General features: G+C 36.0%; 1 protein-coding gene across 1 annotated transcript in view; it reads right to left on the bottom strand.

Annotated features, from left to right (window-relative positions):
• Nucleotides 1-3,591: 3,591 nt before the first annotated feature.
• The window catches only part of LOC146995425 (phosphatidylinositol-3,5-bisphosphate 3-phosphatase MTMR14-like), a 44,300-nt gene continuing 30,055 nt past the window's right edge, over nucleotides 3,592-17,836 (bottom strand). The window contains exons 11-15 of the mRNA XM_085823793.1: nucleotides 17,019-17,082; nucleotides 16,027-16,186; nucleotides 15,871-15,907; nucleotides 10,374-10,432; nucleotides 3,592-3,809 (exon numbers count right to left, since the gene is read on the bottom strand). Of these exons, the coding sequence (XP_085679919.1) occupies nucleotides 3,647-3,809; nucleotides 10,374-10,432; nucleotides 15,871-15,907; nucleotides 16,027-16,186; nucleotides 17,019-17,082 (483 nt within the window). The 3' untranslated portion in view covers nucleotides 3,592-3,646. The remainder of the gene's footprint in view (nucleotides 3,810-10,373; nucleotides 10,433-15,870; nucleotides 15,908-16,026; nucleotides 16,187-17,018; nucleotides 17,083-17,836) is intronic.

Raw genomic sequence — 17,836 nt, 5'->3', positions numbered from 1 at the left:
GCGAGAAGACTGCACGGTGGTGGTCTGTTTGCAGGTCGCCCTGTACGGTGTGTACCTCTAACGCCTGCCCATCGGAGAAGGCGTTCTCTGTGGTGCCGGGAACACCTGAATTGGAGAGACAATGAATGGGGACGAGTACTCTTTACAGATGAGAGCAGATTCAGTCTGAGTAGCGATTCTCATCGCATATTCATCCCTCGAACATCATTGAAAGGGACAGGTATGGAGGTGGCAGTCTTCTCGTTTGGGGAGGCATCATGCTTGGTAATCGTACAGACCTTCACATCTTCGACGCAGGTTCAGTCAACGGGACCCGTTATTGTAACGAGATTCTTCTTCCATATGTGAGTCTTTTTAGAGGCGCTATGGGTCCGCAGTTCCTTTTCATGGACGACAATGCACCATGTCATCGCACAGTAGCTGCTGAACAGCTCTTAGAGTCAGGATATTGAACGTATGGATTGGGCGGCACGATCTCCGGATCTCAATCCCATCGAGCATGCATGGGATTTTCTAAGTAGACGCTTGGCAGCTCGTACCTTACCACCAGTAACGATTCCGGAGCTTCGATTGGCGCTGCAAGACGAATGGGCAGCAAATGCCTCAACAACTCATTGACACCCTTATTCTCAGCATGGGCAGACGCTGTAAAACCTGCCTAGCAGTCAAGGGAGATCATACCCCCTATTAAAGACCGGATGTTTCTTGCTGGACACCCATCACAGGGATGTTTCGGCCTTCAGTCGCATTGCGCTCCATGCTACTTTTTCAATAAAGCTTTTTATCCCTCTGATTTCTCTTTTAGCAAGTGTTGCTTACACTACTCATGTCCTTACGTATTGGGGATCGTACGGTATTAAATGTGTTGATTTGGAAAGCTTTTGTACAAAGTTATATTGAAAAAAACCGTCTCGTCCTTAATTTTTGCACACCAGTGTACTTTCAGAGTAAAACGGAAAAATATGCATTTAAAGGTTTTGGAATAAAAAATAAGAAAGGGGCACATTATCTTATTAAAAATTTTATCAGATCAACGAGCTCAAGTATAAAGCTCATATTCGCAACACTGTGGACTTCGATTACGTGTGGATAGTAGTTTATATATTATACAGTTGCCGACAAGAAGTCCAGATCTCAGCTCTTATACAAGGTAATTTGAAAGACAGGAATAAGCTTAAACGCAACAGTGGAAATAAACTTAAGACAAAAATTCCCCACGTAGAGAAAAAACGAAAGCAAATCTAATAAATTCTTGAAAAATTCATGGCAAAAAAGAATGAAGTCAAAAACAAAAGGAGACAATACAGTTCTAGACTACGTTCTAGACTAATACACTCATGTCCAAAATTATGTTTACATGCATAAATTCACGGATTTCTCAGAGACTATGACTTATACTTTAAAGAATTTTCGTGGAATCATACATAACATGATGACACATAAATGCAAAAGAAGAAATTGAAGATCACCTCATATGATATAAAATTGTAGCATGAAACAATAAAAATGGTAATAAAGTGTGACAGAGAGTTAAGAAAAAAAAGAATGATTCAGAAAAAGAATTAAGTCTTGCGAATTTAATATGGAATATGATCTCCCCTGACTTGTACACACATATCACAACGTGTTTTAAGGCTGGAAATAACGTTGTTAACCACAGTTTGGGGAATTAATCTTCACTCTTCCAGCAATGCCGTCTTCAGAGCATTTACATCTCTAGGAGGAGGATGTATACGTGCAATTGCTCTTCCAGGGTAGTCCCATAAGTTCTCTATCGGGTTAAGGTCAGAAGAGTTTAGTGGCCAAGGTATTCGCTTAATGTCTTCACTTTCAAGGAATTCATCAACGAGGTTTGCTCGGTGTGGACGGGCATTATCATCCATAAATAAAAAGTCAGGTCCATATGCACCCCTGAAAAGTGTTACATAAGGATCTAAGATCTCATCTCGATATATCTGGCCTGTCACAGATCCGCTGCTGAACACGTGTAGTGGCGTACGTCCATCGATCATTATTCCACCCCATACCATCACACCTCCACTAACGAAACGGTCACGTTCCACAATGTTCGAGGGATCATTTCGTGTCCCTGACTCCCTCCAGATGTAAACACGTTTAGAATCACCAGTTAAACTAAACCGCGACTCATCAGTAAAGACAACATGGGACCATTGATGTTCAGTCCAATTTTGATGTTCTTTACACCAATTAAACCGTCCCTCTTTTTCTGTGAAGACAGTAAAACACATACCCTTGGCTTTCTGGCATAAAGGCCTTTTTCATTAAGCCTTCTGTATATTGTTTGCCGTGATGCAACAGTTCCAGTGGCGGCTGCAAGCTCTGAACTTAACTGGCGAGCAGTAGCCTTTCTGTTACGACGGACAGTTAATGCCAGATACCGATCTTCAAAAGCAGTTGTCATTCGTTTCCGACCTTGTCCAGGCCTCCTTACAACAACACTTCCATTATTTTGAAACTGTTTCCATAACTTAGAGACTGTCTGTCTTGAAATATTCAGACATGTGGCTGTTTCCATGATTGACTGCCCTGCTTCTAAACGGCCGATATTTCGCCACTTTACAGATTCTTCCAAATGATACTTCGAAGCCATAACAAACCGCTTTGAGTCCCTACACACTGAAATCAAACGCTATGTTGCAGAAATTCACTCAAATATTCAGTTTGTACAAAGCGCTTGATTCACCCTTGGATGACGTAACGCCTAGATTTGCATATCACAAACCGTTTGATTACTTTTGATTGGATAATGCTAATTAGGCTTGGTTTTCACACATTCCCTGCAAATACGGATCACATTGATTCGATATTTCATTGAATATCATCATTTTTGGGTATGTAAAGAGAATTTTGGACATGAGTGCATTTAACAATTACCTTCTCATTTATACCCAGGCGTATTAGGATACAGAGGTTTGATATTAGGATTTTAAAATTTTGTTTAGCCGTAAAATAAAGCCTGCAAGAAAAATAACTCGTGTACTTTAAATATTTAACTCAAAAGATGGAAGCTCTTTGTGCCCCATTACGTTAACTTGCAGAATGTAACTAGTTACATGGGATCTTGCGGCTAACCCTTAGCCGTTATTGATCGTAATGCTTTTAATCAGTGTTTGGCTTTATGTTTGTGAAGCTTTTAGCCGAATCATTGGTTTCACAAGTTAAAGGATTTACATTTTCAATTTTTTTATTTCAAATGAGGTCTGTAAAAGAAACTAGATGAGATTAATGAAGTTTTAACAGTTTTGAAATGACAAAATGTACGCTGGAAAGTATTTTAAATGATTATAAATGTCAGATAAAGGAGTCTGAAAGATTCAGCGATTTTATATTTCATAAAAAGTCCTTTCTGAAAAGTGACCAATGAATCATTTACATTAATCAGTTTTAGCAATGAATTAGATGCATTTTCGGAGGAATAAAAACTTAAAATTTTTTAAAATTACTTTATTAAAATTATCTAGAAATATGAACAGAAATATTCAGGTAAGAGAATACGAAATGCAGCCTTATTAAAAACTTTAGAAAAGAATAGCTTAATATAAAAAATTAGAATAAGTACAAAATAGTGTCCATGCATGAAAAACATTAAAAAAGACAATTTCAGCAGTAACTCAGTATCACCAAATCAACTATGGCGTTTTTTCGGTGAGGGAAGTGCAGGTCTCTTTAACATCTTATCGTAAGCCTCCAGAAACAGTTCCTTTACTGTATTAAGCTTTCTCTCTCGGTTAGTTGGAGCTGCAGCACTAGAACTTGCACATTCCTCTGTAGTTAGCTCCTCAGGTTTCCTGAAAGATAATCAAAGCCGATCAAATATCCTGAAAGATCATTTTTAAAAGAAGCATTTCCGATTCAGATTTACACTACTTTTAGCATACCGTAGGTAAAGATCGCTACAAAGACTTGAAATCCAGTTAATAACCTTCCATTGTTATTCTAACAGTACGCACAATTGAGACATCTAAAGATGTCTCAATTGTGCAGAATAAGAACGAGATATCCTTCAACTGCGAAAAGATGTACTACATTACATTCATATGTGATGCAGATTATGATGAAAATAACTTTTACAAGTAGAATTACAATGTTTACTCATTTGATTGTTTTATAGAGCAATTTTATTTAATGCAACCAATTTTCATAAGAGCTTTATAACTAGTTTGACCTCGGTAGTTGAGTAGGTAAAGGCAATGCTAGGGCAACCTTATTCAACTGAACAAAATGTTACCTATATTGTTTAGCTCTTTTCAGGAATTTCATGAGCCCTACCAATGTCCGAGGGGTTAAGACAGCTGTATGTTTGCAACCTAAACAAGGTAGATATATAGACTTAGTTTAGATGGATATCAGGAGAACGGGCTCGCTGCATAATTTGTTTTCATGGATACGAGACAGTTTCCATCAGAAAAGTTTCATTAAGGAATCCTTCCTCTCGGGCAGATAGCCCTTGTGGCTTTGCCGTATTCAAATAACCAACTCAGGAAGTCGGAATGTGGAGTGGGAATCGCATGCGCGTGTTATTAATGAAGAACGTCGATAGGAATTTATCACAGCATGCAAAAGTCTCGAGAAGGTGATTTATGTTGAGGCATGTTCAAAACTGCTTTAGATTTTCGAGTGATGATTTTACACTTGATGCGGGTAGACTGAACATGGAAAAGAATATAATGGATAGGGAGCGATGCCTTCGTGGATTGGTTTATTCATTTCATGAATGGAAAAACTACCAAACCCAACCACGCAGCCAACCCATATTCGAGCCCTAGAACTACCACCATTCCAAGTCTTAAACATTCGGCAGTTGGTGGGGCACTTGATACTGTTATTAACCAATTCTTCGTTAAATTAAGATTGGTTCATGAAATAAGATTCATGTTGCTCAATTTACTACGAACTAATAAAAATGCTTAAGAGGGCTATTCGAGTTGGGAAAAATGTTACGCATGCAACCATCCACTTAATGAGAATAATGAGAAATCTCATGCACTGTAGGTGTAGTGGTAGAATAGCCTACTACCATAACCTCGAGCCCGAATCACAGAAGGCGTGAATGTAGTGGCTTAGTATCATGAGTGCACTTTAGTGTAGAACGGAAATTTTACGAGCTTACTGGAACAGGAAGGTGGACGAGAACTTATTTCTCATGCGATTGTCCTTAAAAATTATTATACGTTAGCGACAGGTACAACCATTGCACCTTTGTAATTATATGAATTCTTTACTTGATCTGATAATCAGTCGATAAGTGATTTAAGTCACAATAACAGAACAGAAATAGAACCAGAAGAAATGTAAAAATACAATTAAAACCCAAGTGAGTACGTAAAATTCGGACCGCCTACTCAGCAATACTTTGCGGATCTTTGGCCTGCAAAACAGCTGCAACTCGTCGTAGCATGGATACTTCTTTGTAAATGACTAGAGACAGACAGTAGGAAATATGTAAGCAGTGGTCAAGCAAAGTCGAGATCTTCCATATAGTAGTGTTTGAACTCCGAGCTGCCGCTCCATCACATCCCAAATGTTCTCTATCGTGTCAAGACCGGCAATTTAGGTGAACAGGACATTAATCGGAATTAATCCTTAAGCTCCTCGAAAAACACAATTTGAGCAGTGCGACATGGAGCGTTGCCCTGTTAGAAGATTCTATTTCCATTTGGAAAGATAGACGTCATGAGGGGGTGCAATTGATCCGCTGTTATGTTCAGGTGGTGTATTTAATTATGGCAAAGCACACTAGGGCTATCTGCCTAAGGGGAGGGATGCCTTCGTGGAGGACTTTCTAAGGGAAACTGGCTCGTATACACGTTACACATGGGGAAAACCATGAAAACGCCCATGCAGCCAGCCCGTTCGCGGGATTCGAACCTCGGACCGAACTACCAGTGTTCAGCGACTTTACCGCTCGGCCGCTGGTGGGCACTGTTATGTTCAGATAATCCGCAGCTTTCATGGTCTGTTCCATTACAACTAAGGGTCCTAGAGTCGCCCATGAGAACGTCTCCCTGAAGTATAATACCGCCACCACCTACTTGTGTATGAGGCTGGTGTGCAAGGAGGCGAAGCAACTGTTAGCCTGGAGGACGGCGTAACCTGACACGACCATTGACGTGGTGAACGAGAAATCATGATTCATATGACCAGAAAACTGTATTCCAACTTATCCATGGTCCAGTCTCGATGTTCCCGGGCGCATATAAGCATTCTGTACCGCGCCACATGCATAGGGAAGAATCCGTAGTTGTGTTTGGACATACTTTCAGATGACAACATTTTCTCTTGGAGTAATGACGTTTACGCGGGGTTGTTACGGTTTTGTTTTCGTTGAATAACGCGCATGAGTGACACGAAATGCCCGAAAATTATCCTTTGTTTTCTTTGAAAAGAAAAATTTAGATGCAGCGTTTTGCAGATGGCTTCCTGTTTCACGGAAGAATAAAATTATAAAATCGTTCATAGATGCTATTAATATCAGAAACGGTCTTGGGCGCTTAGATTACATAAACAGATGAATGAATTTAGTGCAAAAACCAAAACACGATGATCTCTATCCAGCTTTAAAGGCATTGTCTGCTAGTATGGTGTGGTGTATTTAATTATGGCAAAGCACACTAGGGCTATCTGCCTAAGGGGAGGGATGCCTTTCGTGGAGGACTTTCTAAGGGAAACTGGCTCGTATACACGTTACACATGGGGAAAACCACGAAAACGCCCATGCAGCCAGCCCGTTCGCGGGATTCGAACCTCGGACCGAACTACCAGTGTTCAGCGACTTTACCGCTCGGCCGCTGGTGGGCACTGTTATGTTCAGATAATCCGCAGCTTTCATGGTCTGTTCCATTACAACTAAGGGTCCTAGAGTCGCCCATGAGAACGTCTCCCTGAAGTATAATACCGCCACCACCTACTTGTGTATGAGGCTGGTGTGCAAGGAGGCGAAGCAACTGTTAGCCTGGAGGACGGCGTAACCTGACACGACCATTGACGTGGTGAACGAGAAATCATGATTCATATGACCAGAAAACTGTATTCCAACTTATCCATGGTCCAGTCTCGATGTTCCCGGGCGCATATAAGCATTCTGTACCGCGCCACATGCATAGGGAAGAATCCGTAGTTGTGTTTGGACATACTTTCAGATGACAACATTTTCTCTTGGAGTAATGACGTTTACGCGGGGTTGTTACGGTTTTGTTTTCGTTGAATAACGCGCATGAGTGACACGAAATGCCCGAAAATTATCCTTTGTTTTCTTTGAAAAGAAAAATTTAGATGCAGCGTTTTGCAGATGGCTTCCTGTTTCACGGAAGAATAAAATTATAAAATCGTTCATAGATGCTATTAATATCAGAAACGGTCTTGGGCGCTTAGATTACATAAACAGATGAATGAATTTAGTGCAAAAACCAAAACACGATGATCTCTATCCAGCTTTAAAGGCATTGTCTGCTAGTAAGTATATTATTGCAGTTGTGTTGCATTCCGTTTCTTCCACATTGAAGAAAATATTTCCTTTGCAAATTTTATGCTATTTTCGTGTTAATGTCCATGTCATTTTAATACATCTGTTGCCTTAAATGAAAGAAAAAAGTACTTTCAGTATTGCTGCTGAATTTAGTGTAAGTGTATAAGAAATCGAACTTCCTTTTCTGACAAACATTTTTATGCACAGTAACAAAAGTTACACATTAAAAAAATGGGCAATATTCATAAAGTAATATTATTCAATTTACAATACGCATCTACTTCGCTGTTTCAAATCTATGTTAACTTCAAAAATAAATTTTACTTTTTCAAACCGATTATAAATATTGTGTATTTATTGTGTACTTGTGTAATGTTAGCTCCCTAATCTTAGCTTTGCTATTTCCGAAAACCGACTTCTCATGCTTTCGCAGATTACATCGTCAGAGAATGGATATATAATAAAGGTATAGTTAATTGATAATCACAACACCCTTTAATATGAAGGGTTTTAAATTAAGAATACATTTATTAAAAATCTCTGCACTTAATACTAATACACATTTAGGGAGTTTGCAAAAAGAAATACTTTTTCTCTAGGAAAAAATTCACTACTTTTTATATTAAATTCACCACACTACAGTGTTGTAAGAAGTGCAATATCATAGCAACAAAAATACAACGAATGTAATAATTTTTCTTTACTGCTATCAAAATATAAACAAACGGTATGGTGATGTACCCTCGAGCCAAAGCAAGGCGTTCCTAAGCGTAGGGGAAATGCCATGGGAAGCCATATCCAATCACAAGAAGAAATTTTTCCCTACGCGGGTGGCGCTGTACAGAATGCTTATATGCTTCCTGGCCGCATTGTAGGCGGAGTTGACAATTATGCCTTGGTCAACAGAGGTACTTGAGCCACGTGTGCTGCGCAATCTTGTCATTACTTTTTCACTCGACTGCTGAGCTCCGAGAGACGAGGTCGGGTTTTGAGAGTCTTGGCTTGTCAAGGTAAATCACTATCTTAGATAAAGATTTTTTCGAGACTTTGAAAAGTGAAGGAGGCCTGGCGGATTGAATCGTATTGGCAAGAATGGTATTTTTTTCCTTGAGGATGCATTATCGTGCCAACGGAGCGAGTTAGCAGCAGATTAGGTTTTTCCAGATAGAGGAAACTAAATTTGAGCAAGCATGCGAGCTCTGTACAGATTCAAACTTAAGAGCATTTTTAAATAAAATAATGAAGAAGCACGAAGCACTTTCTAAAGATAATTGCCCTAATAATGAGACTAGATTAAAAGAAGGAATTAAGTGAGTATTGCTAGTATCAGTCTTTTGGAGGAGAAAAAATAGAAAAGGATTCTCAAACCCCAAACAATGGAGAAAGCTTTGGAGAGCTTAGTAAAGGCCCACGTTCAATTCACCACAATCCCCGGTGGTGGTGGTGGTGTGCAGTGTAAATATTTCGTATTCTTTCATATTTATCTTTCAAGTTGTGTTTAGTGTTATCGCACCATACTTGGTGATTTAGTATCATTTTGACAAAGCCTGAACTGTGCACCGTTTATGTACCTGTATATAGCCAAGTTAATGTGTTATTGTGAAAAGTGATTTTGTGCAACTACAACGGACTTTGAGTTTAGCAAAGCCATTGAACCGTGTATTTTAAAATTGCAAACGAACGTGGACATTGATTATGATCTCTGAATTACAGACCGGAATACTCCCATATTCAGTTCCCATTTTATACGTGACCTCATATGGGCTTCCCAGAAATAGCTTATTTTCGTTTAAGAGTTGTTTTACTTCAATTAAAAAAAATTCTTAAAAGGACAAAAGAAAGTGCTAATTATTTAAAATATTAGAATTTACAAGACAAATAGAATTAATTAGTTTTGCGTTTCATTATCAGAACCTCCTGCTTAGGGCATGGTCCAATCTAAATTTGAACTTTACGTCATGCGACTTTTACGATGTACTTGTTTCTCCTGCTCTATAAACGCTCACGTAGCTTGCTCTTTGTATGCAAGATACGATCCGCACCTACAATTATTTACAAAGGCAAGTTATTGCTTAAATGATCTTAATTCAGCATACTTTTAAGAATTTTGAACTGTTAAGAAAGATTGATTTTCCTGACTTGCCACCTGTGTTTTCTAAGTTTTTCGTTCCCAGAACGCGGTACACAAGACAGTGCGCCTTTGATTTAATTAAAAAATTGAAGCGAGAGCCCAGGGGACAAGATAATTACTGGTAATTACTTTTAAAAAGTAGACGCTAGATGCGAGACTGACGATCCAGATCCGCAATCCCGTATCCAAAGTGTCCGCTGAACTCTGTTTCGAAGCACTCGCACTTTGACTCAGCTGAGAGTCGAATGCAATGTAGATCTTTGTCTGGCGCTGATTTTGCTGTATCGAGCGGAACAATATCCGAAGAATTTTTCTTTGATGATGCGTGGACGTCCAACACATTGGCGTCCATTGCTAGTTCACCATTTATACACTTTGCATGAATACTAATAACGGTAGATCGTGAACAAACTACCAGTCGCAGTTTCGGAGATAGTCGTTCCGAGTCTTCAGGCCGTTACAATCTGCCCTCGATCAAATTCGCTTAGATAGCAGCCTTTCCCATCACTTGCAAAAGTATAAGAATGATTTCTTACCTTTTCCAGCAGCAGTTAAATACCACCCACACAAGTTCTTTGAAAAATGTGGGGATGGTCATAATATTTTGACTCGTCAGTGCACATTATGGTGAGAAATTACAAGAAATCCACTAAAAATAGCATTTTCGTCAACTAAATAGCAGATGAATCGCACTGGAAAATAAAATTCAATATATGTACTGAACATTTACAGGACAACGTCTTACGAAGTACTCACCTCAATGAGAACTTGCTGGGTGAAATAAGATTTACGGTGTTGAAACAAAAGTGCATTATCTGAAATGTTAATATTTGCGTTAGAATTAGTACAAAATGTAACATCAATACAACATTTAATGAATATTTTGATCATAGGAATAAATTTGAGTATAACGTTTTTAGGAATAGACTTTATAAACGGACCCTGAATTTAGCGGATAAATAAAGAAAAATATTTTCGCCATTCACAATAAACACATCAATTAAGAGTCGCGTAGCAACAGAAGAAAATATTGAGAAATGGGATAACACAATCGTAGTGTAATGAGAGGACGGCAAGTTGGTTAATTAAAACGCTAAGAAATTTACAGGACACAAGCGCATTTCGTATGCTGTTTAATCAGGAAAAGTATATAACAAATTCAATTAACATTAAGAATTCCATTTAGTTCTAACACAACGAAAGATCCATTTATAACTGAATTAAACTCTTAGTAAATTATTTGAAAACATTAAAATAATTTAAAGACCTGAAACCCACTTTGGACTGAAAAATCCCACAAATACAGGCACCCAGACGGTAGTGTTTAGGGGGAAGTCTGACTGCGATACCGAACGGTCCGGGTTCGAATCCCGGAGAAGGCATGGATGTAAAATTGTCCCTCTATACGAGGTAACGGTGACAGTCTGTTAGGTGCTTCCACAATAAAATGGCCACCACTTCTGACTTTAGAAGTAGCTATAGGCAAGCACCTGTCATTGGGAAAAGAAAATCCACAAATATCGAATTCCATTCTCCTACCACTACAAATATCGGCCGCTTCTTTCCTATGAATTAATTCTTTGCATTATGAACCTTCAAGCTGACCTGCCAACAACTCGAGGACACTTATTTGGAAATACAGATGACTGTATACAGAAACTATAGAAGAAACGTTATTGAAAACAACTCTTTATATTGTTCTACATTTCATTGTGAACTGCATTCAGATTCGAAGGTATACTTTTCGGCTACAGTCCTAGATTTGCAGAGTCTAGTGTCTACCTTTTCAAACTGCAGTATCTTCACAGAGAATAAAAACAATTTTGCACATACCTTACTCTTTCTATAAAAAAGGGTTAAAACGCACCATGAATAATCTTCGCGGTGGTTCAATTCCATTTCGACCAACACCGGTTGAACACTTTTATACTCTGCTATATAAACCATCACTTTGATTTCATCTGCCATTATGACAAAGTTAAAGCTAAGGTGCGTTTTTCTTGCCTTAAGCTTATCTTTTATAATATATTAACATTTAATGTTATGAAGTGCAACTTATTGTAAAACTTCCTTCATATTAAGATTCTATCGAATAGCATTTTCTTTTGATACTTATTATTGCAGATACTGATCTCTGCGAGGAGTTAATGACCACACGAAGTAAAAGAATATAACCGCGAAGACTCCTATGCTGGTGATCATCGAGATGAATCTTGATCAAAAGATTCATTTTATGCACTTTCTATAAATATCTACTGTACGTATTCCAATACAAATCATTTCAAGCTGTTGGAAGTAGTAGCTTTTCGATGATTAATAAAACAGACTTTTATAAATTTTAAAAGCAGTATACAATTAAGTGTTTGTGAACACATTTTGTTTGAATGTTTAGGTTAACAATGAAGTTGTTAGAAATCGATAATTAAATCGACGCCAGGGGTAAAATCTCAGTTTTTAATTTCTCTCCATGTATGGCAGTTTAAGCCGATCGTTTCCAAGTATACGCCGACGCAGAGAAACAATGCCAATACAGAAAATATTGAATTTTCTCTGCATTTCACGCACAGGAAACACCTGCGCTTAAGGGTTATACATCCTCTGATAAATGTTTCAGCATTTGCATGCAGCGGAGTTGGTACAATCATCTTCGGCAAGCAACACATGGTTATCAATGCACAGAGGCTTTATATACATACACACTTAAGCTTTTTACAGATACTTTAACTTTGTGCATATATAATTGAAAGAACCGAAAACATTTTACAGAAATTTAAAACGCTGATTGAAAATTGACACCGTCATGATAAATTGGGAAGGGGTTCTTCAGATAATTAATATTTTACCTAGGCTCAAGTATTAGAGTTTCAGAGCAAAATATATAACCATCAACTTCTATATCTCCAGCGTATGTAAATGAAATACTATATAAATTAGCTAATAAATGTGATAAATATTTCATACAAAAAGCATACCTAAATCTTTTAACAAAAAAAGCCTTCCAACATTCATATTTGAAATGAAATAACCTAATAAACATACACAACTGGCAATAAAAAGCATATAAATGATAATCGTAATTCCCATTATCCCAAAATTTAGAAGCTAAAAATATGTATATATACCTGCATATGATTGAAAGAAATGGTGCTAAGAAACACCAGCATTACTACTAAATATTGTAATCCATAATTATTGCATTTTTAATCATAATATTTAAAAACATTAAATTTTACATTAAGTGCAAATTGCAGTTCTGTTATTTTTCTCTTGGAATTTGTAGTATCTCTTGGTATGAATACAAATGTTGCAAGTTGTTTAATTATTACATTAGAAAACATTCAATTTTCATTGTTAATTTTTGTACATGCTTGTGATGGCAAAAAGAATTCAAGATAAGGAAAAACTTTGTTGTGTGCTATTTAATGAAGAGCAGATTTAAATGTGCAGTTCTTACTATTGTGTATATTATTCAAATCATTTCTGCGCAGTATCCAAGGGAAAGTACCCAAAGGAATTTGAAGAAAAAATAAAATGCCGTGAGAATCAGCCATTGTTTAAATTAAGTGTATATAAATATATTTACATATGATCGAAAGAAACGTTAAAAATCATCAGCATTGCTACTAATTATTGTAGTTTTAACAGCTTTTTATTTAAAAAACACTAAATGATTTTTTATTAATTGGAAATAGTAATTATGTTACTTTTTCTGGTAACTTTCAAACACTGCATAGTCCATGAGTTTAAAATATTGCCACATACACTAAATATGTCTACATACACTATTTTAAAATATTTAAATTTTTTTTAATATTTTAAAATAGTGTATGTTTGTTAGGTTCTCATTTCAAATATGAATTTTGGAAGACTTTTCGTTACAAGATTTAGGTACGTTTCTTGTATATTTTTTGTGACATTTATTAGCCAATTTATATAGCATTCATTCACATACGTTGGAGATATGGAAGTTGGTGGATATATATTTTGCTTTGAATCTCGAATAAATTAATATTTGAGCTTAGGTAAAATAATTAGCTTAAGAGCCCCTTCCCAATTTATCATGATAGTGGCAATTTTCAATTAGTTTAAATTTTTGTAAAATGTTCGTTTGTTCTTCGGTTCTTTCAATTATATTTATGCACAAAGTTAATTAAAATATCTGTAAAAAGCCTAAAGAGTGAAAATAATGTATATAAAGCCTCCTTTCAGCTATTTTAATTAACTAAGCAATATGATAAAGTTATATTTCCAACGAAAATTTGAAAATCCAGACGACTTTCCGACGATAACATTGGACGGGAAGCTCCACCATGTTTTTTTAATGTCATGGCCTTCTCCCTCTCGAAAGTCATGTTCAAACCCAGGATCGAACTGCTAATAATCAGAGACAGTAACCGCTTAAAACATCTGGTGAGGCCTGTATAAGATGGATGATAGCTAAATATTTTAATATGCTACTATTCAATAAACAGATCAGAAAATGTTTACTAGGCAATAAACAAAGTACTTGCGTACGTGAAATGAAAGTTAGGTACACGTGCGTAAATTGATAACCCTAGGCATTACACGGATTACCTGTGTATTTTTAACCATATTTCTCGCCAAACAAGCTACAACAAAATGCACCGCTGAAAATTTTGTAATTACTAGACTATTCTAAAAATTGGTACTGAAAGATATTGTACTGAAAGAGAAGGCATTTAGAATGCAACGAGTGATGTACTAGAAAGGAAGGGAATTCCCTTTATTCATCTCATACTGGCACGAATGATCATGTACCATGCACCCCTCCCCCCAAACAAAATTAAAATCTGAAACTTTCAGGTTTAAAGTCCAAAGGGGCTTTTAACGACTTGTGTATTACCTCCATTTATTAAATATGTTCTTCGCACTTAAAACATAAAATTCAGTTCAATAGCAATAACGCAAAATTTTAAAATGAGCGTATCTTTAGAATTTCCGATACACAGTGCCGCGCTTGAGATAAACTTAATTTCTTTAAATATAATACAGGGCGATAATATTTGGTGGCAACAATTTGAAAAGTGAATCGGACATTAAGAGTGAACCAAAGCAAAATACCAAAACGAAAATAACATTCAGGGCAAATTGCCCCCTTTAAACTAAAAAAAATGGGAGGTTTGTTCTATACCTCCCGTTTTACTGGACCAATTGATGAAATTCAACTTGAGTTCTTGTCTCGAAAGCGCGACTTAGGATATATATTAAATTTATATATAGCATAGTTCTAATATAAGTGTTTTGGCACAAAATCTGACTTTAAAGGAAATGAAATGCCAATTTTCCATATTCAGACCCTAAGACTTAAATTAGGACAAACTGCCAAGTTTTGTAAAAATCGCACAAGTAGTTTTTAAAAAATTAGCTCTCAAAATTTTAGCTTTCCCATGGTAATTGAATTTGGTATATATTTATTATCTTTATTAAACTTATTTGATTCTTCCTTCCACATTTCGAAATTTAGGTTCATTCCAAATAAAATTCGCTCTATTTTAAGATTCATTTTTAAAATTTGTATTTTTAAATAATTTTATAAATCTTTCGAAAAACTGAGTTATAATCAATAAAATTTTACCATCTCCTTAAAGTAGATGTATTACGAATCTACTGCAAAAAGATTAGTTTTTTTATTCAAAACTTCTTGAGATAAGTGAATTTATATAGTGGCACGTTTTGAAATCTGCCGTATTTGTTGAAAGCAATGATATCAAATGTGTTTTACGCACTTTGTTAAAATTACTTGAAAGTAGGAATGATGAGACTTTTCCCACTCATGCACAATGTAAGAAGGGAAAGGAAAATAGATTGCTATAATAAGTTCGCTAAGTGAATTACTGTAGCAAACTGAAAAAGTGCGCCAAGATAGATTTTTTTAAATTCCTGGTAAATTTAGCATCAAATTTTACAAAATTTCATATTAAGCATAATTTGGGTCTTGGAATCGAAATATGAGAAAAAGGTGCATGTCGTATCAGAAAAGTCCGATTTTGTATCAAAATACCTATTTTACAACAATGTTATATATAAATCATACACATCCCAAGTCCCGCTTCCAGACACGAAAAACGAGATTTGAATTTCGTCAGTCCGCCTAGTAAAACGCGAGATATAGAATTGTCCCCCTTTTTCGCGCGCGTACATAACGCAATGATACGCGTAATCCGTTTTGAATATTAAATGTTGCCATTAACTTCCATTATCATTAAAGTTTTACAATGTCTTGTTATATTACCTCATAATTTCTCTTCAGGCACGTGCGAAAATCGTGTCTGTAAATAAGAATTAAGAAAATCATTAAAGCAAGGTAGAAAATAATTCATGCATAGTACAAAACATTTTAAACTTTTAAAAGAAAGGAAATCAGCTTTGATTACGAAACAATTCTTACCCAAACAGATACCAATCATATGCAAATGAAAGGTAAAGCACCTCTATCGGGCTCAAAGATTGGTGGATTAAACCATCAGCCCAAAGCGACAGACGTAACAGTGTTATGAAGACGGGTGTTCGATCCACTCCGACCATGCAATGCACGAGGATCCCTTTTTCTGGATGGAATTGAGCAATTTATGAAATCAAGTTTATTGAAAGCTGAATTAAATGATTTAATTTTTAATTAAAATGGATAATCGATTTACAAAATTCAGAGCATTAGAATTCGTAAATACCTATTGAAGTGAAGGACATTTAAGACAAACTAACTAAAAATTTTAATTTCATTGAAGAATTATAATCATTCAATAGCATATTTCACTATGAATGCATATTTTCGTATTTTTAAGTTATACAAAATCCATTAAGCATCACAATGCAAGATTCGTGAATTACCGGAAAACTTTAATGTTACTTAGATTTTTCAGTCAGACTGAATAACTTGTATATTTAATTAAATGAAAAATATCAAATTATAGCCCGTTTTCCTGAGAAAACTTTGATATCAAATTAATTTTTATATTTAGACGAGATATTCTCAGGGAAAATATTTTAGCATACTTGCGTTTTACTTTCATTAAAAGCATTAATTTTGAAATATTTTCAAAAATGCAGAAGCTAGTGTCATTTAAATCTAGATATGAGTAATCACTTAGAAGCGCTACAAACTAAAGTATAATATTTTAATACTTACATTGCCTTTTAACAGAAAAATTACTTCCTTTTAATCTTTTGTTGCGAGTAATTTTTTCCGTAATCCACTAAATTTAAAACAAATTTTGATTTGATTTTTCTAACTGTGTAATATTTGGAGAATTTATAAGACACTTATTACACAGATTTCTTTACAAGAAATCACAGACACAGATAAGCAACCCAAGGGGGAGGGGAAGAACTATTGAAAAACTTACCTTTCAGTGTTACTATAAATGCATGAACGATACTTACTGTAAGTGATATAGGTTAATAGGGCCAGAAGATAATTTAGTGTGAAATCAAGAATATTCCACTTCTGAAAAGTAAAAATGCTAAAATTAATTTTTTGAGCACATTTTACCAGATTCTAGTTGCATACAGTTGTATTTTTGAATTTACGATAAACAAAAGAATTCTTTACCATATCGGTTATATAATAGAATGGCACAGTCAAACGTAAAATGATTACTTTAAACTTAAAAAATGCTCAGGAACGAGGCAAAAATAGGATTATGTTCAGTATGAACTGGAACATGTGCCGTTTGATTACAAGTAGCAAAACCTTTAAGCGCCATTTGTAATAGGAGGGATGCACTGCGGAAGGCTACGAGGAACTCGTGTCGGTACAAAAAAAATCTCGCGTATCATGACTGTTATACGCCAATTAAGTTCAAATGAAGTGCAGGAAAAAAATGCGTTCATTTCCTCAAATTTTACTAGAGATATTTCTCATTTAAATTCAGTTCTAACTTCGCAGTAGGGCAAAAATACATAAAAACTCAATCTTCGTTAAAAATTACACTTGCTGCGGCAAAACGAGCAATTCAGCCAACCAACGGGTAGAAAGAAAAGATTTTCGTCACATAAAATATTATTAAGTTATTAAATATACAAGTTAAATATCATTAAGTTATCATTGGGTCCCACTGGGTAAAAAGACACTGCATTTGATGCGCTAGCTGGCTTAATGCTCTTCTAGCAAGAGGTTCAAATGTAAACAAATAACGGCCATGTTAGGCCCAGCACCATTTAAGCGTTTAAATTGTAATTCTACAACTACTGTATGCAGA

Source organism: Stegodyphus dumicola, chromosome 9, assembly GCF_044657685.1.
Source record: "Stegodyphus dumicola isolate Sdum_Otavi_A_Nest chromosome 9, ASM4465768v1".
NCBI lineage: Eukaryota > Metazoa > Arthropoda > Arachnida > Araneae > Eresidae > Stegodyphus > Stegodyphus dumicola.
This window is presented reverse-complemented; position numbering and strand designations above follow the sequence as displayed.